Source organism: Chanos chanos, chromosome 11 (genome assembly GCF_902362185.1).
Source record: "Chanos chanos chromosome 11, fChaCha1.1, whole genome shotgun sequence".
In the NCBI taxonomy this organism is placed as follows: Eukaryota; Metazoa; Chordata; class Actinopteri; order Gonorynchiformes; family Chanidae; genus Chanos; species Chanos chanos.
Window position 1 is genome coordinate 1232501 of NC_044505.1, and position 24338 is coordinate 1256838.

Sequence of the window (24338 nt, forward strand, 5' to 3'; positions counted from 1 at the left end):
CGGAGCACTGCCAACGCAAAAGGCTAAAAGGTCATATCCCAGAGGGACCAAATTGAGGGGTGTTTTTTTTTTTTTTTTTTAGGGAGAACTGACAGCGCTACTTGTTCAGAACCAAGCAGAAGATTCTTGATCGTTCTCCAGATATGACAGACGCTCGTCTCACGTCGACTGCTCACGGCAAGCTCCCTCCGCAGACTTGCGACACCCCGTCTCCCCACCCCCCCCTTTTAAAATACCCCACAGCGTGATGTCACCACTGTGTAAGCCAGGATAAGCAGCTGCTGTCCTGCCCACAGTCCTGCCCCCCCCCCCCAATCTCACAGGAATCTGCTCCCAGAGTCCACCGGACAGGAATGTGGTTGGGAGGTCATACTCGTTGGCCAGGGAACTTCCTCCTTCCATAACACCCATCTCTGCCAGTCAATGGCAACGCAGTAAACCCCTCAAACCACGGGCATCCGAAGCCAGAGAGGGAAACGGTGCGCCTTAAGGCTGGACGTCTCATACACCAGGGTCAGTGACACAGCTGGAGACCTTGCGTAACTGCTCTTGGCGTATTTCTCCCCAAAAGTAATCGGCCGTGAGTACATTTGAGGCGCGGGGCAATCAGAACCACAGCTCAGTCATTACCAGACAGTCAGACCCAATTCATCTCAGTCCATTCTAACACTGCGTCGCTCACCTAAAAATTCAGCGTCTGAACGGCAGAGGTCGTGTCCACCACAGCGTGCAACACGCTGATACTGCACAGCATTTTCATTAAAAAAAAAAACAAAAAAAAAAGCTCAGCCCGTGGGGTGGATTCAGTCTCGTCTGTACGCGGCCGTGAGGTTCGCCTGCCAGCGACACCATGTCAGGTTGCCATGGAACTTCAGTCATGCCCACAGCATCCTTTTAATGGCTGTGGATTTATTTTGAGGTTGCGTTGGTTCGGGAGACAGGTGTCAGAGGGCATGACAGGAGTGCATCAGCGCCTCTGTTTTTCAACTGAGTGTCAGGATGGATGGATGTGCCGCCCCCCCCACCACCCCAACCCCAACCCCCTCGACTCATCCCCCGTTCTCCACACCCGTCCCTTTGCACAGGACTCTCGTCTTTCCAAAAGGGGATGAGGAACAGTGAGAATGAATAAATAGCTCGCTCGGTTACGAAAACCACACAAACAGTTCCAACCCTGTGATTCCGGAGAATGAACTCAAAGAGTGCAAATCAATGAGCTCACACTCCGCTCTGCGACGGGCTGTTAGCAGTGCCTTTATAAATATGACTCAGTGAGACTTCAGAAATCATCTCTACTGTCAGTAATTAGTGTGAAGAGACCAGAACTTTCTTCACCCTTCAAAAAATCTGCAAAAGGGCCATTGAATCATAAAAGCCAATGTTTTCTCGAGCGCTCACAGCGTGACGTGCTCTGTCTGGAGACAGCTTGGGCGTTCTAACAGGTATTACACACTGTGTAAACTCCGCAAATGGGACGAAGCACTTTGTCCGATCACTGTCATTGTAATTCTATTAAGGCTGCTCTCTCAGCTCTAATACAATCTCAGCGCACACCTTTCTGGCTTCATATTACATTTGCCTGGAGGCAGAGTCATGTATCATCAGTGTACTTGCTGCTGGTAAAAGAGCAGTAAATGGAGAGCCCCTGTTCCCTGGCCTGCCCTCCACTGCAATGGAAACTCATGGCCTATATGATTACCTATGAATGGGGGGGGGGGGGGGGGGCTCGGGTTTAACGCCCTAGCGTCACATAGACTAGAATTTAATTGACCAGATCCAATGCTAAAGAGAGTTTAGCTCAGTGCTCGCCGCGCGCCACACCCGTAAGGGTTCGCTCTTCTCTGACCGTGCGAAAATATGCACCGCGTGTTCGTCTCGGAGACCTCGGCCCGTTCATACGATCCACCCCGGATAATTGGCCTGGCACGCCAAAAATCCGAGGGCTTTAACCTTGGATCTCACGCAGAGGCTGCTAAAACCTTATGTCTGAAGGAATCCCTGATCCTGCATGCCTGACGCTTTTAATTTAGCATCCAGATGGAAGCTAGCACCTGTGGCCAAGACCCCCTCACACCCAGAGTCTGCAGACTCAGACGTGGCTCAGGAGGAGCTAACAAGAGGGAAACGGAGGAAGAGAGAGAGAGAGAGATAGATAGATAGATAGATAGATAGATAGATAGATAGATAGATAGATAGATAGATAGATACTGTTCATCTTATCCAGAGACACTAAAAGAAAAGAGAAGGACACATTATTACAAAGCTGAAGTGGCAACATACAGATGATCAGACCAGGAACACACATGTGGGCTTACTCACACAGGTGTGTTTGTCATCAAGGGCAAAAAACAGTCAACAGAGAGAAAGGAGGTTCTGCAGTCCTCAGCCTGAACACACACGAACACACACACACACACACACACACAGTATCCCCCATCAGCAGCGTTATGCTGGGGAGGCCTTTCTCTTCAGGATCAGTAGTAGAAAGGTCAAGGGGTCACACACTATGGAGTGACAAGTGAAGAAAGCTTGGGGTCAAAGGTGAGGCCTCTTAGGCTTTTAGTTTCTCAGCACACTTACAAATCACTCACAGCTCCACTCTCCAAACCAATAACTCCACAAACAACACCACAAGGAGAGCCCTGAAAAAAACTCAGCTGAAAAATACTGAGCATCCTTAAACTGTAACATGCACACACACACACACACAAGCACACAGGTGTGCACACACAAACACACACACACACACACATCGGCAAATTACCACGAGAGGCTTAAAGTGCATGCACTGGTCTTCTCAGTAACCATGACCACAAAATGACTTGAGTAAACATCTGGCATCTGGAGTAGGCACTAAGCATCAGGCCTCACTAGGTCTGACCCAACAAAAAGCAAACAGACCACACACCCATACCCCTACACAATCACACATACACACACACAAACACTCACAAACTCACACACACCCACACCCGCACACATACACACACTCACAAACTCACACACACACACACCCACACCCGCACACATACACACACTCACAAACTCACACACACACACACCCACACAAATACACACACACTCACAAACTCACACACACACACACACACACAAATACTCACAAACTCACACACATAAATACACAGACACACAGACACACAGACACACACACACACACACACACCATGTTGAGTTTGCTCTAACGCTTTACTCTGAGTGACACCACACTGGCAGTGTGACTGACTGGATGTCTCAGTTGAACCACACTGCTCCGTAACACGGTTCAATGGTCTCCCTCAACTCTCCCCATGCCCACAGCACCAACTGTGCCCAGAACCACACCATTACACCATCACCGACCAATCACAGCCCGCCTACACGCTCCAGTTTGGACGCACGCCCTCCGTTGATCAGTCTGCACGGCTGTAGAGCTGAAACGGAGGGGTCCCGGCCTCTCAAAGGTCTGCTCTGCAAACACCTTGTTATGAGAGCGCTGAGAGCCGCACAGTGCAGATGGTGGTTATTAACATGGATGAAGACTGGCCTGCTAACGGCCACATCTGTGGAACAGGGCGAGAGACTGGGTTAACTTAAGGATGTAGCAGTATCACTGTGGAACACTCGCAATCTATCACACACACACCTCCCCAAACAAACACACATATTTCTTTTCTCAGAACAAATCAGACCAAAACTCGTGCAGTGGTCTCACCGGAGGGAAAAGATGAACCAAACGAGTGATTAAAAATTCAGCTGTTCATGAAAGATTCACACAACTGCTGCTTCAGGCAGAAACTCTGCGTTCCAGGCTCTTCAGCGACCGTAACAGAGACAGGCAACGCTGCCTGCAGATAGACAGGTCTGCGCAGTACTCGCATGTGAATCTAAAACTTTAAATGTACTAAACTACTAAACTACTGCAACACACAGTAACACAGGGATGGAAAGACAGAGAGAAAGAGGTACAAACACACACACACAAACACACACACACAACCCTAACTGAAAACTGTGGGGGGGTCTTGCATCCTTCACACACACTTCTTCTGCAGCCACGCCCAGGAGAGAGGAGAATTCACGAATTCATATTCACTGATACCCCTTTTCCACCAACAGGGAACTGGTTCCGTTCTGGTTTGCGCCCCCAATTTTGAGCCATTCGGAGCATTTCGACCAAAAAAAAATTGGTTCAGAGGCTGAAAAGTTGGTTCCCAGCTGGAACCAAAAGATAGCTGGTTTTTCCAGTGCGAACCGTGACATCATCAGTGGGCGTATCATTCTACAGTTTAGAGAGGAAGCAGATACGTCTGGAAGGAAACCTTTTTCACATACCATTAGTCTTGCACATAATAATCCTCTACATCTTCTTATCATTAGTACTTGGTTCATGCTTGTTTATTGTATGAAAATAAAAGTCTGCAATAACAGACCAAAAGCTCTCAGGTAGTCAATGCGATCCACCATCTTGCTACCACTGTTTACTTCCATTGTGCATTGTTCTGCGCCCTCCGTTGATGACACATCCTTGATTACAATGGTTCTGCTCAAAACTGGTGGAAACGCAGGCTGGTTCACTAGATGGTTCAAAGGTTCAAAGAATCCTGAACAGAACCGGAGAGTCAGCATGTGTATTCCAGAGCGACCAGCTCTCACACACAGAGCAACCTGTTCTCATACACAGAGCGACCCGTTCTCATACACAGAGCGACCCGTTCTCATACACAGAGTGACCCGCTCTCACACACAGAGCAACCCGCTCTCACACACAGAGCGACCCGCTCTCACACACAGAGCTGGACTGTAAGAGAAAACATATTCTAAAACCTCAAATGATCAAAGTTACTGAGTCAAATGACCCCGATTCTGAAAGCCAAATGACTCTGACTCCCAAATCCAAATGACTCTTCAAAAATCCCTGCACTTCCCCATCATAACTTCTCTTTTCCTATTCTGTTCTCTGTTTCTCTCTGTCTCTCTCTCTCTCTGTCTGTCTCTGTCTCTCTCTCTCTCTCTTGGTCTCTGTCTCTGTCTCTCTCTGTCTCTCTGACAGGCAGATGCTGGGCTGGTCACTCAGCTGGCATGGCTGGCGTGGGTCCAGGGACAGATGGGTGAGAGGAAGATTACTGAATAAGACTGGCAGAGACACAGCTGTGGCTGACAGACAGCCTGCCACCCTCAGGTCTGAGACTAAAGGACACTGCTTCAGTTTCCATGTCCCAAATGCCTGACGTAAGGTCAGTCTGTGTCACTTTGCCCTTGATGATTAACGGGATGGCCAGTCTGGACGCAGCTGACCCCAGATCAGTAGAGGAGGGGTGGGATAAGCAGAGTTAAACAGAGCCTAAGCTCTCTAGTGCCCTCTGTTGACTGTGAGTGGAAGTGTATGTGATTCCTTTGTGACAGTGGCAGCAGAAAGGAGAACCTGTGGAGAGAGAGAAGGTGGTTTGAAGACAGAGACCCTGACATGTCACTGGTCTGTGGAGTGTTAGAGAAAAAAAGGACAGAGATCAGCCTGCAGACGCCTAGTGAGGCGTGACAGGGGGCGGAGCCAGAGCGGAACGCTGACGGAGAGACATCACTCACTCACTCTCTGTCCTTATGGGCGTGGCCTGACCCACAGGGCATGAGTGGTGAGTGAGTGACTGAAGGAACATGAAGAGTGATATAAACCATGGGCTGTGGGTTTCCCACTCAACACATCTCAGTCCCACTGGACACTGAAGGGATATCCCAGAGCCCCTGGGAGGTTTCTCTTACGGACACATGCAGAACCTTTGGCCAGGGCGTTTTAAAGGTATTCTGACAGCCTATTAGTGGCCCTCTTAAAACACTGCATGTTGGTGACCCTTCATTTTGGCACCTAATTGTACCTGCTCCATCACTGAGAGTCATTTTTCTCTGTGTTCGTTACCATGAGAATGGTGAGCTGGGTAAGTGCATGCTGGGAAATTTTACTGTGACATGTCCGACTGTACAGGCTGTTATGCCCGAGTGCACGTGAGCAAGTCTGTGTGTGTGTGTGTGTGTGTGTGTGTATGCGTCCTCCACTTTTCTTCCATGTTCCAATAGACTGCAAGTCACAGGGCTCATTGATAACAGACACACCATCTCACACATACACACTACCGTCCTCTGACACACACACACGTGTGAGAGAGAGAGACAGAGACAGAGAGAGAGAGAGACAGATTTCTCTCAGAGAGAGAGAGAAGATTTCTGGTGGAGGAGAGGACAAAGAAAGAAAGAGAGAGAAAGAGGGAGAGAGACAGACAGAGAGAGAGTGTGAGACAGACAGAGAGAGAAAGAGAGATTTAGAGACAGACAGAGAGAGAGAGATTTAGAGACAGAGAGAGAGAGAGAAAGAGGGAGAGAGACAGACAGACAGACAGAGAGAGAGAGTGTGAGACAGACAGAGAGAGAGAAAGAGAGATTTAGAGACAGACAGAGAGAGAGAGAGAGTCCCAAACACACAGTGCTCATTTTTCCAGTATAATTTTTCCCTTTTCATGTGACAGACAGCGAGAGGCCAAAAACCTGGAGCATGGATAAGTCATCTGTATTACAATATGGGTGGCTGTTAGCTTGGGGCCTGTTGCCAAGCGATACCGTCACTATGGCGACATTAGGGACCAGCCTTCCGACACAAACGGGTCCGTGACGGCACCTGCAGCCTTGGAACGAACAGCCCGGCTCTACCCCGGCCAGAACCAAACCCACAAATCAGGAGGCTCCAGCCTAAGGAGGAGCTGCACCACGGCCAAAACCTCATTTAGCCTGAAAGCACACACGCATAAATAAACCAACCCCGCCCTCCCCCCCCCCCACTCACCCCCCCGCGCCTGGAAGACAACACACCCAAACTTCATTCAAATGGATCTGCTCAACCAGTGCAGGTGGTAAACAATCAGTAAACACAACAAATTCAACAACAACAACAACGCGGGCCAGTGTTTGGTTTGAGAAACTTTTCTGTCTAAGGCTTTTTAAGTGTGTTCGCGTGCAGAGAAACACTGTGCAGCTCTGGCCTGTGTGTTTTTAACAAAGAGAATAAGTCAACATGTCCTCCACGTAAAACCTTTACACCCTCACACACACACACAAAGACAAAGACACAGACACGCCGAGCCCTGTCAAAGTGTGTGTGTGTGTGTCTACAACACACACACACACACACACGCACACACACAGTCTAGACCTCTCCAGACTGAGGGGGTAACAGTCTATACACAAACACACTGCCTGGATTCACAACACAAACACACTCAGACTCATCAGATGGGGATGTTGACCAGGGATGATAACTTTGTGTGTGTGTGTGTGTGTGTGTGTGTTTGTGTGTGTGAGTGTTTGGCCGTAGTTTAGGCTTATCGTTATTTGTATGTGTGTGTATGTGTCAGATGTGCATGTGGATGTGTGTGTTTGCATGTGCTATATGTGTTTGTGTTGGTATTCTGAGAATGCTCTGTGTGTGCGCGTGTGTATGTGTATGTGTGTGTTTTGACAATGCCGCCTGTCTGTGTGTGCGCGTGTGTGTATTCTGACAATGCTGCGCGTGTGTGTGAGTGTGTGTGCGCTTATGGACATGTCTGCGAGTGTGTGGTGACTGTGTGGAATGGCAGAAAGCACCACAGACACACACATCAAAGAGTCAGAGAGCAGGCCCGACATATCTCCCCCGGCCTCATGCTACAGCACACACACACGCATGCACAGACACACACGCAGGCGCGCCCGCACACACACACGCATGCACAGACACACACGCAGGTACGCCCGCACTCACACATGCAGACACAGACACACACGCAGGTACGCCCGCACTCACACATGCAGACATACACACACACACACACAAGCATCCAGACACTTACGCAAGGACACGCACACGCGCGCACACACACAAACACAAACACGCACACACAACAAGTCACATGTAGAGCGCATACTGCATAACAAAACACTCACAGAGAAACACCAAGTAGAATATGTACAGCTACACACTCACACACACTCACATATATACAGATGCTCACTCTCACACACACACACACACACACACACAGATATATATATACATACAGACGCTGACTCTCACACACGCACGTGGAGGGTAAAATAAAGGTTTGCTATGGGAGGCTTGACTGTGCATGTGAGGGGGCTGTTATCTGTCACACCAAGGTCACAGTGTGAGTGTACATCGCTGTCTCAGGACATCGTCTGTGCTCTGTTTCATTCTGTGCTCACTTCCATCTTGTAAAGCAGCACACAGGAGAGAGCGTCTGCATCATCATCATCATCATCATCATCATCATTACGCTGCCCTAAAACAAAACCCTCAACCAAAATTCATCACAGCGGTATTTCATCAATTGTCTTTAAAGTACAAAATCAAATCCTACCACAGGAGACCTACAAATGCAACACACACACGGTAACACAACCATACTCACCAGACAGCAACACACAATAATTACAACACACACACACACACACAACACACACATTAACACAACCATACTCACCAGACAGCAACACACAATAATTACAACACACACACACACACACACACACACACAGTAACACAACCATTCTCACCAGACAGCAACATAATGAACCGCACACACACACACAACACACAGAACACACACAACAGACACAACACACACACACACACACACAACACACACACACACACACATAACCACAGGAAGTCGATACAGTTCTATACTATGACGTGACTTTGCCTTAGCGCTTTGAAACACACGTCTCCTCATCGTCCTACTCCAGGGTTTATTCTCTTATTCTCTTATTTCTACATTCTTCCTTCTCTATTCTCCACATGCTCTTTCTACTGAACCACACCCACTGCCCGCCTCTCTCAGACCCACCCTAACATTCCAGCAGGGATGTTTTACGACAGGTGGATGTGTGAACCAGCGAGAGGAGGGTCCTATAGCCATGCTTTAGATGACAGACAGCCAGTGGAGCCAATAAGATTTCAGTGTTCACTGAGGGCCTAAGCGTGCTCTCTGTGGCAGCCGGAGTTCGCTCTGACAGCTGAAACCTCGAGGCGAGAACGGCAGAGACAGGAAGAGGAACGTCTGCACGCAGCCTCCGTACGCCGGCTCAGCCCAGGGGCATTCGCACAGAAAGGGCATTCTTAATTAGACGCCCATGAAAAATTCACCCGCTCGTCCTGTGAAGTGGCGGCGGGCAGATGCCAGCTGGGCAGGCGGCGCTGCCCGACTGGTCCGATACTGGAGCAGAGCGGGTTTTCCCGCTCCTCTCACCTGAACACAATGTTCCCACTACACCCCCCCCCAACCCCCCCACGCCTTTCACACAGTGACTCCACCCTCAGAGAGCCAGACCCACTTAGAAACAGCCTTTCCTTACCACCATGGCAACAGCCTCACATCCCATGGTATTCCTCACCACTACCATCTCATAGTGCTGATGGAAAAAAAAAACCCTTCTCATTTCTAGACGGAGAACAGAACACAGGGGCTTCACTCTGTGAGTGTCTTCTTTGGGACTGACACAAGCAAACTGAATGCAAGCCAAACTTGTCATAGCAACAAAAGTTGAAGGTAAAAACCAAGAATCCCTATTAAATCATTTCCACACAGGGCTCTGAATGCTAATACTGTTTTTAATCCCATTAAAAGAGAAGGTGCCTGCTCTCCAGCAGGGAGCTGACACAGAGCCACTGGACCGGGGTGGGATTTAAACCTTGTGTGTGTGTGTGTGTGTGCGTGTGTGTGTGTGTGCGCGTGTGTGTGTGCTACGGGAGCAAACAGGTGTCTCTGTAAAACGTCTGTGGCCAAAGAGGCACATTGACAGGTGGTTAAGATTCATCAGCAGGGCTGGACAGGAGTGGGCGGGGCTGGAGGGGAGTGGGCGAGGCTGGATGGGCGTGGGGCAGGGCTGGAGGGGAGTGGGTGGGGCTGGATGGGCGTGGGGCAGGGTTGGAGAGGGGCGAAGGGTAGGGCTCACTTGCTCTGCTAAAACCAGAACTACAATCACGCCATGACTGATATGATTCCATTGGGTTTTATGAGAATAGCTCTTTTTACAGTAGACATGGTCATAAAAGTGGCTTTGGAGGATGCCGAAGCCCCAGCCCCAGCCAGCGCCTCCCAAGCTCCAGCAATAAAGACAAAAAAACGACCTTGGTCCGTGACTGGGCAGAAATGCAGAGAAGGAGGGGGAAGCCCAGGCCTGCCCGGTCAGACACAGGAGAGAAACACACTCGCAATTCTCTGCATGAGAGCAGACTAACAGGACCCCATCGCCTCAGCCACATACTGGGCCTTCATCATCTCTCCTCATCCTCACGGACGTCTCCCATTATATCACATCCTCAATGTGGATCTGTCCAGTTCTGACTGGTCCAGCCTCACTGAGTCCCACCTCACCATTAAAGACCAGGTTTTGTTCCAGTCTGACCAGTAGAGACCAGGTTGTGTTCCAGTACTCTAATGCAGTGCTGTGTTTGTGTCAGAGCTGCGTGACAGAGTGCTGCTATCTACAGTGACATGTCTCCATCCACACTGGGGGTGTGCAAAAATATCTTTTCATCCATTAGTCGTTTTTAAAATTCGTCCGATTCATTATCGATCCGTAAAATGTATGGATCGATCTTTCAGGCTAATATGTATTTTTTGCCCCAGTTCTCTAGGTTCATTTCAGCAAGGTTAGGCTAAACACAGCCAGAGAATTAAACAGATGGGCTCTGTCGCTCTCTCGTTTAACTTTTAACGTTTAACGACCTGTGAGTGCATAGAGAAAAACCTACATATCGCACACATACCAGAGTCGACACTAGAGTCTTTTTGACAGCCAAATATGGCCGTTTATATTCCAGCATTCCGGCCATATAGAACAACTACTGGACATATGCCTTAAATAGCCATATAATAGCCTACATTTAAACAGCAATAAAACACAAACGCTATGATCCAACAAATGCATTTTATTAAAAGCAGCCAGCACGAATGAACTCTTTGCAAACTGAACATATAGGCTACAAAAATAAAAATAAAATATAGCCTTGCTATAGTTCATTAAATAAAGACATTAGCCTACATTAACTGTACGTCTCTTCGCATTCCAAGCCTGTCAAATTAAATAAGTTAAAAAAACAAGCGAAATGAAGAAGCAGTTCGGTCTAAAATAAAATAACAGGGTGGTCGGTCCGAGTTCTGAGACAGGCATTTGTCAAATTCTCACTTATTTGCCACGGGACTTCACTGCAGCATTGCAGGGCTGTTGCTATGGAGAGCGCACGGTGCACTATAGGCTTTTGATCTCGTGCAACGCCTAGTCACATGACCAAAACACTCAGTGAATCTCTCATTGTCATAACAGCAGAGGTAAAACCAAACTTTTGCATAATGTAAGCTTATATTTAAGCTGTTGTTTATATTTAAGTTGTTGTTTATATTTAAGTTGTTTATATTTAAGCTGTTGTTTATATTTAAGTTGTTTATTTTTAAGCTGTTGTTTATATTTAAGCTGTTGTTTATATTTAAGTTATTGTTTATATTTAAGTTGTTGTTTATGTTTAAGTTGTTTATATTTAAGCTGTTGTTTATATCTAAGTTGTTGTTTATATCTAAGTTGTTGTTTATATTGAAGTTTAATTATGAACTCTAATTTATGTTTTGACACATATCTTTAAGTGCTTTGTGACACGTGTCATGTGACTTTTAGACTCGCCCATTTTTATTTTCTGCTATTCTCTTCAGTCAAAAGTCGATTTTTTTTATGCTTTGAAAGAGACGTGTTGGGTTTGTTTTTAAGGAGCTATACCCACGTGTTCCTCACATGAAAAGATGCTGGTATACGAGCCTTTGGCCTTTTCTTTAGTGGTTTTCACAGTTTGTTTTCAGTGACTCTGCATTTGTAAATTTGTGTTCCCTTTAGAGCTTCTTAAACATCTCTCCAAATATGCAAAACTGCTATATAGTCTTTCAAACCTCATTCCTATCAAATCAGAATCAGAATCAACATCGAATTCAATCATTAGCTTGTGAATCGGAATCAAATCGAATCGGGGCATTTATGCCAGCACCCAGCCCTAACCCACACTGTTAAATAAATTAAGGCAGAGGTTTTATGGAGATCACAACAATAAGCCATGCTGTGTCCTGAGATCCACACGTTTTCATACAGTGTTTCTGAGTCAGGATCTGTTGGCAGAAACATGGCAGAGTACAGAAGGAGAGAGACTGACAGAGAGAGACAGAGAGGACGAGAGACAGAGAGAGACACAGAGAGAGAGAGAGAGAGAGAGAGAGAGAGAGATAAAGAGAGAGAGGGGGAGAGAGGGAGAGCGAGACAGAGGGAGAGAGAAATAAAGAGAGAGAGAGAGAGAGAATGAGAGAAAGAGAGAGACAGAGAGAGAGAGAGAGGGAATGAGAGAGGGTATGAGAGAGAGAGGGAGAGAGAGAGAAACGGGAGCATCCAGTGCTCTGTTATCCATCACCAAATTCACCATCAATTTTACATCATCTCTCTTCCAAAACAGTCATTCCCCATTCCTTCTGATGAATTTAACATGTCTGTCAGTGGCAGGCAGTCAAACAGCTGGTTAATTAGACCAGAAGAGTAAAGCACTATTTAAAACTGGAGAAAACAGAGGATTAATTCACGTCCTGTTGACAAACATCTGAAAACTTAGGCCTAAACTGTTTACACAAATATTCCCCGAACAATACATTTCATACACTCTGTCACAGAAACAAAACAAAACAATGTGACTCCCTTATTTAAATAAAATTCATTACTCTGTGCTAATGAGATACATATATATAGAGAGAGAGAGAGAGACAGAGAGAGAGACAGAGAGAGAGAGAGAGAGAGAGAGAGAGAGAGAGAGAGACAGAGAGAGAGACAGAGAGAGAGAGAGAGAGACAGAGAGAGAGAGAGAGAGAGAGAGAGAGAGAGAGAGGGGAGAGGTGGAGATATCTGGGGAGAGACAGAGGTTCGTGGAGGAAGATTACTGTGTTGTATCCATTGGGTATTCACAGAGTGGGGTGTTTATACTTCTCCCGTTTTCTATCTGAGGCAGTTTTGCGTCTGTCAAAGAGCCTAATTTGTTTGTGGAGATAATCCGCGTGAAGATTTACAATATGCATCAGTGTTCACAGCCCAGGGAACACTGAAAGCATTGCCCATCAAAAAACATATTACATCAACAATTAACCAAGATGCCCTGTGATAACCTGCCGGATTAAGCGACTGCGTCACAGTGAAACTGCGCCTCAGGACGGGAGTGGAGTCACGTGGACTCCTCTGATTTTGTGAGAGAGCTTCTACACGATACCATATCTGCTCCTCCTCTCACTGGGGCCTCCTGCTGTCTAAAACACAGCTCACCTCCTGTCTGAGGAGTCAAGAAAGCACAGAGACAGATCTGAGAGGAACTGACCTCAGAGCAGACCTGCCATCAGCCAGTACCTGGACAGATGAGTGACCAGTGGTCACTACGGTAACGCCACGTTAAACCGTTCACGCAGACATGGTGGCATATGGCAGGCAATCTGTTTAAGAAGATACAGATGTGGTTCCAGAGTCTGGATCCGAGCCCAGAGGACAGAATCTCTTGGGCCCAGAGTTCGTATTCTGTGCCTGAACGGGGTTGAAATGCACTGACTCTGTGGAGGCCCGGTCTGGGCCGGGACACCGGGTCCACAGACAGTTCTATTAAAAGACCCAGAGAATCCCAAACACAGCGCTCAGTTATCCCACAGGTCCGCGGAATTCACCACACCGTCTGGAAGACCTCCAGACACTAAACAGGGCTAAACAATGTGACCGCCAGCATGCACGGAATCAGTCAACTGCTCTTCAAGGTAACTCTTCACACACACACACACACACACACACACATACACACACACACACACACACACAGAGTAAAACATAAATACACACGTGCGCACACACACACACGCACATACATACCAGTGCACACCCATCACACAGAGGTTACAGAGAATGTGTTTGTTGACACACTTTCTGCAAAGAACAGATCTGGTGTCCTCAGAACACTATAAACTGCAATAAAGGATTGGCCAATCACAGACACACCAATGGTTCTGCCAATCAGTGAAGCCCCCAGAATGACTGGATCAGAGGAGATTTTTAAAGATTTTTTTTTTAAGATTTTTATGTAGGGTTGGGCGATATACCCAAAAATGTCATCACGATAAAAATGTTCACATCAGTCGATATCGATAATTATCACAACAAATGTCAAATCATTATTTCTTTCAAGTTTAAAGACTGATTTTGCTCCGGAGTGAAAGCTGAAGAAACCAGACGGTTAATTGTGGTTTTAAACTATTCTTTACAGTCAGAACATTTCACAAACCAATTATAATGCCAAAATCTTTTGTCAACATCAAAATATGCAATACATACCTCTATTTCTGCAATACGATTGGCAGTTTGTGACTCATTTCTGTGCATGCTATCTATTATATCAAACATTTGTTATTTTTCTATCAGGGAAAATTACATTGTGATAATTACAGTTACTGTTTTATCGGCCAGCCCCAGGAGTATGGTATGGGTAGTGAGGTGAGCAGTAGTGGTTTCAGTCTTTCACTGTGAGTCTCTGAGGACTGTGTGAGTAAGAGCTGGTCTCTTCACACCCAGGAGCAGTGGGCTTCTGTTCATTTGGGCTGATCACTGGAACTGTTCATTTGGGCTGTTCATTCAGATGACCGTCTATCAGACACCTGTGTTCGAGTTATTACGTCAGAGGATGGTACATCCAGAGGAACTGGGAGGCGTGATCTGAAAACCCACCTCTTTAGAACCCGCCTGTCCCCCACTGCCTAACCTCCCTTTCCTTATAAAAAAAAAAAACAAAAAACCTTGTCTTGTATCTGTGTTTGTCAAACTATTCCAGGGGCGCAATACGAAGGGGTAAATTGACGCTCAGTCTTATTGTGATCTCTGCTCATGAGGTATTAGAAATCCGACTGATGCACTGATTGTAAGTCGCTTTGGCTAAAAGCGTCTGCCAAATAACTAAATTGTAAATTGGGTGTGCTGGACCTGTGGCCACACCATGAGTGAGGATCTGTCTGCTCTGATGTCCCAGGTTGGAGGCAATTTTCCCAACAGAAGCCAACAGTGTCTTGTTTTTGCTTTTTTTTTTCTTTCTTTCTTTTAACTCAAGACTGATTTCTACCAGGGCTTATTTATACTGATTCATACTGCTATAGTTCAGCAAGGCTTATTTATACTGATTCATACTGCTATAGTTCAGCAGGGTGTATTTATACTGATTCATACTGCTATAGTTCAGCAGGGTGTATTTATACTGATTCATACTGCTATAGTTCAGCAGGGTGTATTTATACTGATTCATACTGCTATAGTTCAGCAAGGCTTATTTATACTGATTCATACTGCTATAGTTCAGCAAGGCTTATTTATACTGATTCATACTGCTATAGTTCAGCAGGGTCTATTTATACTGATTCATACTGCTATAGTTCAGCAGGGTGTATTTATACTGATTCATACTGCTATAGTTCAGCAGGGTCTATTTATACTGATTCATACTGCTATAGTTCAGCAGGGTGTATTTATACTGATTCATACTGCTATAGTTCAGCAGGGTCTATTTATACTGATTCATACTGCTATAGTTCAGCAGGGTGTATTTATACTGATTCATACTGCTGTAGTTCAGCAGGGCTTTATACTGATGTAGTGAGTAACTTGGTTAGTAAGTAAAGTAACCAGATGGCTGTGGGTTCGATTCCTGAATACAGCAGATCTCTGCTGGTCTGTTCCTAATTAAGACGCTAAACACAAAAGTTATGACAGAGTCCTAGTAAGCACTGATGTGATGGAAGAAAGCAATACAAATATTTATAGCTTTATTGAATAAAGCTATAAATGTAATGTTTATAAATGGTGTCTGTAAGAGGCCTGACCAGACACAGGAGAAACTCAATCTCTGAGAGTGGCAGTGAAAAAAAAAAAAAAAAAAAAACCATGTCACGACTGAATGACAACCTGTTTAACTCATCAACACAGTCTGAGATACCCTCATCACCCTCACACACACACACATCAACACACATACACATCAACACACACACACACACACACACACACATCAATACATATGCTGAATGACAACCTGTTTAACTCATCAGCACAGTCTGAGATACCCTCATCACCCTCACACACATCAACACACACATACATCAGCACACACACACACACACACACACACACACACACATCAACACACACACACATACATCAGCACACACACACACACACACACACACACACACACACACACACACACACACACACACATCAACACACACACACACATCAGCACACACGCTGAATAACAACCTGTTTAACTCATCAGCAGAGTCTGAGATCCCTCATAACTCACACACACACACACAGACACATCAACACACACACACACACACACGCACACACACGCAGGCACGCACGCAGGTTTGGCAGTGGTACCAGTCAAAGCCAAGAGAACGACTCACAACACACACAAACTCTCTACATCTTCACAGAGACAACAGTCAGTGTCCGCTCTACTGCCTCACTAACAAAACCAGCCCTGCAACAGATGGCTGTGGCACCCAACTCAGCCATTATTGTTCTAGACGAGAAGGCGATGGCTCTGTGAAGAACTGACTAAAAGAACCCTTTACTTTCTTTTCCAAACGTGCATTTAGACCAAAAAATGTTTTCTTTCCAGTTCTAGATGGACTGATGTTACTAATCCAAACCCTAACGTTTTAAAAACATTTTAAAATCTCCCTATTTGGGACCCATTTCCTCCTCAGATCACCGTGGGTACGGATTAAATCAGCCACTGAAGACACACCACCACCATCAGGTGCCACTCTCCACACAACAGAAACACCTCCCCTATACAAACTGATCTGAGATCAGAGCTGATGTTTATCAGGTCACACAGAGTTAGAGTGCTAACCTATAATCAGTTCTGCACAGTCTGCAGAGCTGTATTTGTAACAATTATGGAAGTCAAAAACTGATCCCAGATCAGACAAATTCATTTGTGTGGAATGACCTCGTGAAAGACCAAAGATCTAAACTGTATTGTCTGAAAGAGTAAATGAACTAAGTGCACAGTCTGCACGCACGTGTGTGCATGTTTCTGACTCACCAGGAGCACAGCCACCCTCTTCATGGTCCGGTTGCCCATGGTAGCGGAGAGAGGAGCGTGAGGGAGCGTCTGTCTGTCTCTCTCACTCTGTGAGCTGGGGTGTGAGGTGTGTGTCTCTCTCCGAGTGCTGGAGAGTGTGTCAGCTCTGTCACTTTACAGAACACGCTGATGCGAATGAGGTGGCTCTTAATGCCTCTCCCTCTCTCTCTCCCTCTCTCTCTCCCTCTCTCTCTCCCTCCCTTTCTCTCTCCCTCTCTCTCTCTCTCTCTCTCTCTCTCCCTCTCTCTCTCCCTCTCTCTCTCTCTCCCTCTCTCTCTCTCTCTCTCTCTCTCTCTCTCCCTCTCTCTCTCTCTCTCTCTCTCTCTCTCTCTCTCTCCCTCTCTCCCTCTCCCTCTCTCCCTCCCTCTCTCTTTCCATCCGCTCTTATTTCGCTGTCTGTCTCTGTCTTACTCAAACACACACAGCCTCTTTTAGACGTGTCTGCCCATTTCCACTCTCACTAATTCTACACACCATGAAGTGTCAGATTTTTGGTGCCATAACCAGCTCTCTCTCACACACACACACATTCACACACACAGAGGGGGAAGGGGGAAGCACATGGCTCACCCGAAAACACTCTTGATATTCTGGACAGGGGAATTGTACCCCACACACAGAGGTTCCTCCTGGCCTTCAAGACACACAGAGAACAGTGTGCAACTGGGGGACACATACAAAAGCATCATTGGTGGGTAAAGACAGCCATGTCACTGGTGGATAAAGACAGCCATGTGATTGGTGGATAAAGACAGCCATGTGATTGGTGGATAAAGACATCCATGTGATTGGTGGATAAAAACAGCCATGTCATTGGTGGATAAAAACAGCCATGTCATTTGTGGGTAAAGACAGCCATGTGATTGGTGGGTAAAAACAGTCATGTGATTGGTGGGTAAAAACAGCCATGTCACTGGTAGATAAAGACAGCTCTGTCATTGGTGGGTAAAAACAGCCATATCATTGGTGGATAAAGACAGCTCTGTCATTGGTGGATAAAGACAGCCATATCATTGGTGGATAATGACAGCTTTGTCATTGGTGGATAAAGACAGCTCTGTCATTGGTTGATAAAGACAGCTCTGTTATTGGTGGGTAAAAACAGCCATATCATTGGCGGATAAAGACAGACATGTCATTGGTGGATAAAGACAGCCATATCATTGGTGGATAAAGACAGCTTTGTCATTGGTGGATAAAGACAGCTCTGTCATTGGTGGATAAAGACAGCCATGTCATTGGTGGATAAAGACAGCCATCTCATTGGTGGATAAAGACAGCTCTGTCATTGGTGGATAAAGACAGCTCAGTCATTGGTGGATAAAGACAGCCATCTCATTGGTGGATAATGACAGCTCTGTCATTGGTGGATAAAGACAGCTCAGTCATTGGTGGATAAAACTTCAAGATCCTAGCACAGCCACAGCAAAGAACTGAGAGAAGAAAAATCTAAGTGTTTGTTTTGGCACCAACCTCGCGGCAAATATTACCAGAAAATAAAAACAGATGAGCAGGCAGATAGATAGAAGCAGGGACACCTGTTTTTTTTTCAGATAGACAGAGAGGATATGGGAGAAATACAGAGAGCGGAGAAACACTCTGTATTCAGTTACAGGATGGTCACCCACTGCAGCAACTGATTGTGATCTGGAGAGCAGCATTAAAGAGTAGATTTCATAAAGAGGCTTTACTTCCAGCAGAATGTTCAGTTTCATTTGGAATCAATAGAACGTTTGGATTCATTCGAAATCAACAGAATGTCAAGTTTGATTCGTAATCAACAGAATGTCAAGTTTGATTCGTAATCAACAGAACATTCAGTTTCATTTGGAATCAACAGAAGCTTCTCAGTCCCTGGTTACACTGGTCAGTGCCTCTGACTTGTCCTTAGCAAGGACCACCAGAGTTCATCATCCAATAAACACACACACACACACACACACACCAGAGGACTGAAATGACCCCTCATGTAGTCCAGTGTCCATACGTCACCCTCTGTGGTTGTTGCTGAGGTCTCAGTGGACTGGCCGGGTGATTTATGAGAACTGAGCTGTTTCTAAATGTCAGACACAGGGCAGACTAGCCAAACTGGACTGGGACTGGGAGCTAGTCATGACCACTCCAGTTTCCAGCACATTAACATTCTCCTGGCCCACACTGGTCCTCCACTCAGTCTGTCACTCACAATTAGTCAAGATTATTAATGATTACTACTACTGTATCTGTCCAATGGCCAGCCAGAGAGAACCTGAATGACCCCCCCTTATGTGCGCGCACACACACACACCCGCCCACAGCATCTTACCCTCAGCTTCTCAGCACATCTTTATCCAGACACACACACACACACAGAATAAAACCTCTCATGGCCCCTGTTTCACTAAAGACAGTGAGAACTATAAATAAGACTACCTCTAGAGGGCAGTGGCAAGCCTGCACGAGCTGGTATCTGTTACCCCTTTTCCACCAACAGGGAACGGTTTCTTGAACTGGTTTCATTCAGGATTCTTTGAACCTTGGTGCTATCTAGCAAACCAGCATTTCCACCAGTTCTCAGAGGAACCATTGTAATCAAGGATGCGTCATCACGGACAATGGGAGTAAACAGTAGTAGCAAGATGGGGGATCGCATTGATTACCTGCGAGCTTTTTGACACATCCACTGATTTCATCACGGTTGACGTAAGAAAAACCAGCTATCTTTTGGTTTCAGCTAGGAACCAACTCTTTAGGTTCCAAATTAATTTATTTTTGGTCAAAATGCTCCGAATGGTTCAAAATTTGGTGCGTGAACCAGAGCGGAACCAGTTTCCTGTTGGTGGAAAAGGGGGTTATGAGCAGCACTGTTAGACAGACTAGGGTAGGTCTGTTCTGAGAACTAACTGTGTTAGACGGATTAGGGTAGGTCTGTTCTGAGAACTAACTGTGTTAGACGGATTAGGGTAGGTCTGTTCTGAGAACTAACTGTGTTAGACAGACTAGGGTAGGTCTGTTCAGAGAACTAACTGTGTTAGACGGACTAGGGTAGGTCTGTTCTGAGAACTAACTGTGTTAGACGGACTAGGGTAGGTCTGTTCAGAGAACTAACTGTGTTAGACGGACTAGGGTAGGTCTGTTCTGAGAACTAACTGTGTTAGACGGACTAGGGTAGGTCTGTTCAGAGAACTAACTGTGTTAGACGGACTAGGGTAGGTCTGTTCAGAGAACTAACTGTGTTAGACGGACTAGAGTAGGTCTGTTCAGAGAACTAACTGTGTTAGACGGACTAGAGTAGGTCTGTTCAGAGAACTAACTGTGTTAGACAGACTAGGGTAGGTCTGTTCAGAGAACTAACTGTGTTAGACAGACTAGAGTAGGTCTGTTCAGAGAACTAACTGTGTTAGACAGACTAGGGTAGGTCTGTTCAGAGAACTAACTGTGTTAGACGGACTAGAGTAGGTCTGTTCAGAGAACTAACTGTGTTAGACAGACTAGGGTAGGTCTGTTCAGAGAACTAACTGTGTTAGACAGACTAGGGTAGGTCTGTTCAGAGAACTAACTGTGTTAGACGGACTAGGGTAGGTCTGTTCAGAGAACTGACGGACTCTCCACAGCGCTAACGTGAAAGCGGCACAAGCACCCCGACCGTAAAACGACTCCACAGATGTCGATTTCATGTGTATGTGAGGTAGGAATTTTGACAAGCTGACACCACATGTGAAAGCGGAATGCCGGTAGGGAAGCACACAGTGCTTATATGCATTGTGTTCTGTCAGCCGTGAAAATGGAGGGAAAAAAGTCACTCTCAGCCTGGCTTTTGTGTGTGTATGTGTGAGCAGGAAGCCTCAGAGACCAAGAACAGTAACACAGACTGGTCTCAGACCAGCAGGGGGCGCCAGACACCATGATTTAGACCATTGTGCACTGCCACAGGGCAACATGCTGCTCTACCCATCAATGACTGTAGTGACAAAAACAGCAAGTCCAACCTGGAATCCCCAGGAGCACCTAACGCAACGTGATCTGTCTGGACCAAACTCAAAAACGGCCACAGACCAGAAAGCAATGCCGGAAAATTTAAAATCCTGGCATTTCATTGGTTGATAAAAACAGACATGTCATTGATGTTGGCCTGGCTCAGCCACAACACAGAACTCTATATATACACATCCACTTAAAACAGATAAAGGCTGATGAGCAGGCAGACAGACAGAAACACAGACACATGTTTTCAGACAGACAGAAAGGAGATGGGAGAGATATAGAGAGACAGAGAGAGAAATAGAAGGAGAGAGAAGACAGACCCACTCTGGGTCAGTTCTTACCTTGTTCGTGAAGAGTGAAGGAGGGTTCTGGTTCTGGTGCTGTCGGCCTGACCGCTGACCCGTGTTGTCATTAGAGTCCGACACACCGCCCCTGACGGAGGGAGAGTGGACGCCTTCCTCCTCTTCCTCCTCCTCTTCCTCCTCTTCCTCTTCTCGCTCGCTGTCCTCCGAATGCTCGAACTCATCGCTCTCCTGATCCATCTCTTCATCTTCAACCACCTCTCCATCCTCATCCTCTCTCCCTCTTTCCTCTCTCTCTGTCCGTTCATCCTCCCTTTCCGCCTGCGGAGGGGCCACTCCTCCATCGCCGCCGCTGTTATTGTTCTCCTCCTCGTCCTCCTCCTGTTGCCGCTGGCGATGCCGCTGCTCTTGCTCCCAGGCCCACCGTGCGCCTTTCTCTCCTCCGTTCACCTCGTTCCGAGAGTCTTCCAAGCGTCTGTCCCTCCCCGCGGGCTCCCCTGACGCCCAGGGCTCTGCGCCGCCCTGCTCCTCTCTGTCTCCCTCTCTGTCTTGCTGCTGTTCTTCCTCCTCAAGCACCTGGTTCATCTGCTCCTCTTCCTCTGCCACGCCCTCCTCACTGGCTGCCGCCGCCGCCTGATTGGCTGGACGGGCAGAGTGGGCGTTACCTCGCTGTGGGCCGCCCGGGCGTGGCCGTCTCCTGCTGCTGCCCCCAGACAGCAGTTCTTGGTTCATCTCCAACAGCCAGCTTGCTACTTCCTGCACCTTCACCAGACTGTCTGAGGACGGGAAAGGCTTGGCATTCTACAGAGAGAGAGAGAGAGAGAGAGAGAGAGAGTGAGTTATCAGTGCATACATCCTAAACAGGTGACGTTAGCCTCTTATCTTCAATTCATGAGTCTGAATGAAATCACTGACACTGTGATCCATTTCTACTCCAGGGAAAGGTTTTGGTTTTCTCTCAGTCCACCGTACAGGAAAACCACAAGTCAAACGCACAGCTTCACAGCACATAGACACACTATAGATACATACACACACTCACACACACACACACACACACCCCCATACACAAACACACTCACACGGATCCACGCACAGCTGTTAGTTGGGCAGAGTGGGTCCTATTCCAGAGGTTTCACAGAGAGGAGCATTTCTGACTGAAAGTTCACGGTGCATAAACGCTCCATTCAGCCCTCAGTGACTGGGAGGGAAAGCTGAGGTGTGGGATCTGTGCTGTTACACACAGCAGGTCTCCAGACCCCAGCTCCTCCTGCAGATCTTCCCTAATGCACCTCATCCTGCTCAGCAAAGCCCTCAGGAGGACAAGGACAGCCTGGTGTGTCAGACTGGGGTCACGGCTAGGCCTCTCCACTGCCACTTTACATAGTGACAAAGTCTGGAGCACTTATGCAGTTTCCACATACAGCCAATAGAGGGAGTACTAGAGTAACAGATGACCAGTACTGCAAGGCAGACTCACACACAGACACAGACACACACACACATATACATACAGACACACACACACACACACACACACACACATATACATACAGACACACACACACACACACACACACACAGCCATTCTCTCTGTCTATCTAGTCATCACTCCCTCTCTCCATTCCACTCACAAGCAACTATCCTCCTTCTCGCACTAAAAAAAAATTCAGGGGGAAAACTACCACTCTGTTCATATACTGTTTCCTGGGCCTCAGACTCCTCCTCTCCCTGCCTCTGATTGGTCACCTGGACTCAGACTGCGGTTCCGTTGGATTTTCTCTGACGCAGTCAGAAAGCTTGACCAAAGCCCTGATGTGGTAGCAGGTTGTAACTGAACTGAACATCTCTCATTAGCCAGAGCCTGATTGCTTCATAGCTTTTGGTGATTACCATGGTGATGACGGTCCATTATGACAAAGGTGATTACCATGGTGATGGCGGTCCATTACGACAAAGTCCTGAGCAAGCCAGACACATCAGTACTCTCAGACAGCATTAATCAACCAGGAGCTTAGTTTCCAGTCTGTTTTACAGTATATACAAACACACACTCGCGCACACACACACACACACACACACACACACACACACACACACACTCACACTCACACACACACTCACACAATGTAATGTCCCTCCACACCACAGATCTGATTAAGGGAACACTTGACTGTGAGCAGGGGGACACAGGACTGGCCGAGGAGGAGTTGCTGTGGAGGAGCAGTGTCCTCCTGGCTCCTCCTCACTGCTCCAGCGCTGTCAGGGACACTCAGACTCCTCTGGGTGTGAGGGTTTCATCGGCCACACGGCTGCCGTGGGATGGCACGGGAGATTAGGAATGATCAGAGATTACCACAATTTCCCAAACTGGGAGAAAACGGAGATAAAATCGGAATAAAGATAAATAAAGATGAATTTTGAGGTAAAACTGAAGATCCTAACTCAGCATAGTAAACAGAGTAAATCTGGACCAGAACATCCCAGGCACTCTGTCCATTTTTGAGAGCTTGATTTGTTTTGTTTATAAACTGATCACTGTGTATGTGGAGATTGGTCATATTTTTCTCTCCTGCCTGCAACCTCTCAAGTTCTAATGACACACAACAGAGCTTCAGTTTACCCACCTTCAGACCCATAATGCAAAGAGAGGCAGGAAGGCGGGGGGGGGGGGGGGGTAGGACAGAGAGAGGGGGAGAATGATTAAGGCTGAGGACTGATGATCATTTTAAGACATAATTCATGTGAAGCTGTAAGACAATGCAGAGTGCTCTCCCTTTGATTTAGGGCCCTGGCTCTCATCCACTCTCACATTAACACTACTCCAACCCCGC

General features: G+C 46.8%; 1 protein-coding gene across 1 annotated transcript in view; it reads right to left on the reverse strand.

The window, feature by feature from the left end:
* Positions 1–22283, reverse strand: part of fbxw7 (F-box and WD repeat domain containing 7) — a 102242-nt gene extending 79959 nt beyond the window's left edge. Inside the window, exon 1 of the mRNA XM_030787986.1 lies at positions 21544–22283. Coding sequence (XP_030643846.1) covers positions 21544–22236 — 693 coding nt within the window. The 5' untranslated portion in view covers positions 22237–22283. The remainder of the gene's footprint in view (positions 1–21543) is intronic.
* Between the last annotated feature and the right edge of the window lie 2055 nt (positions 22284–24338).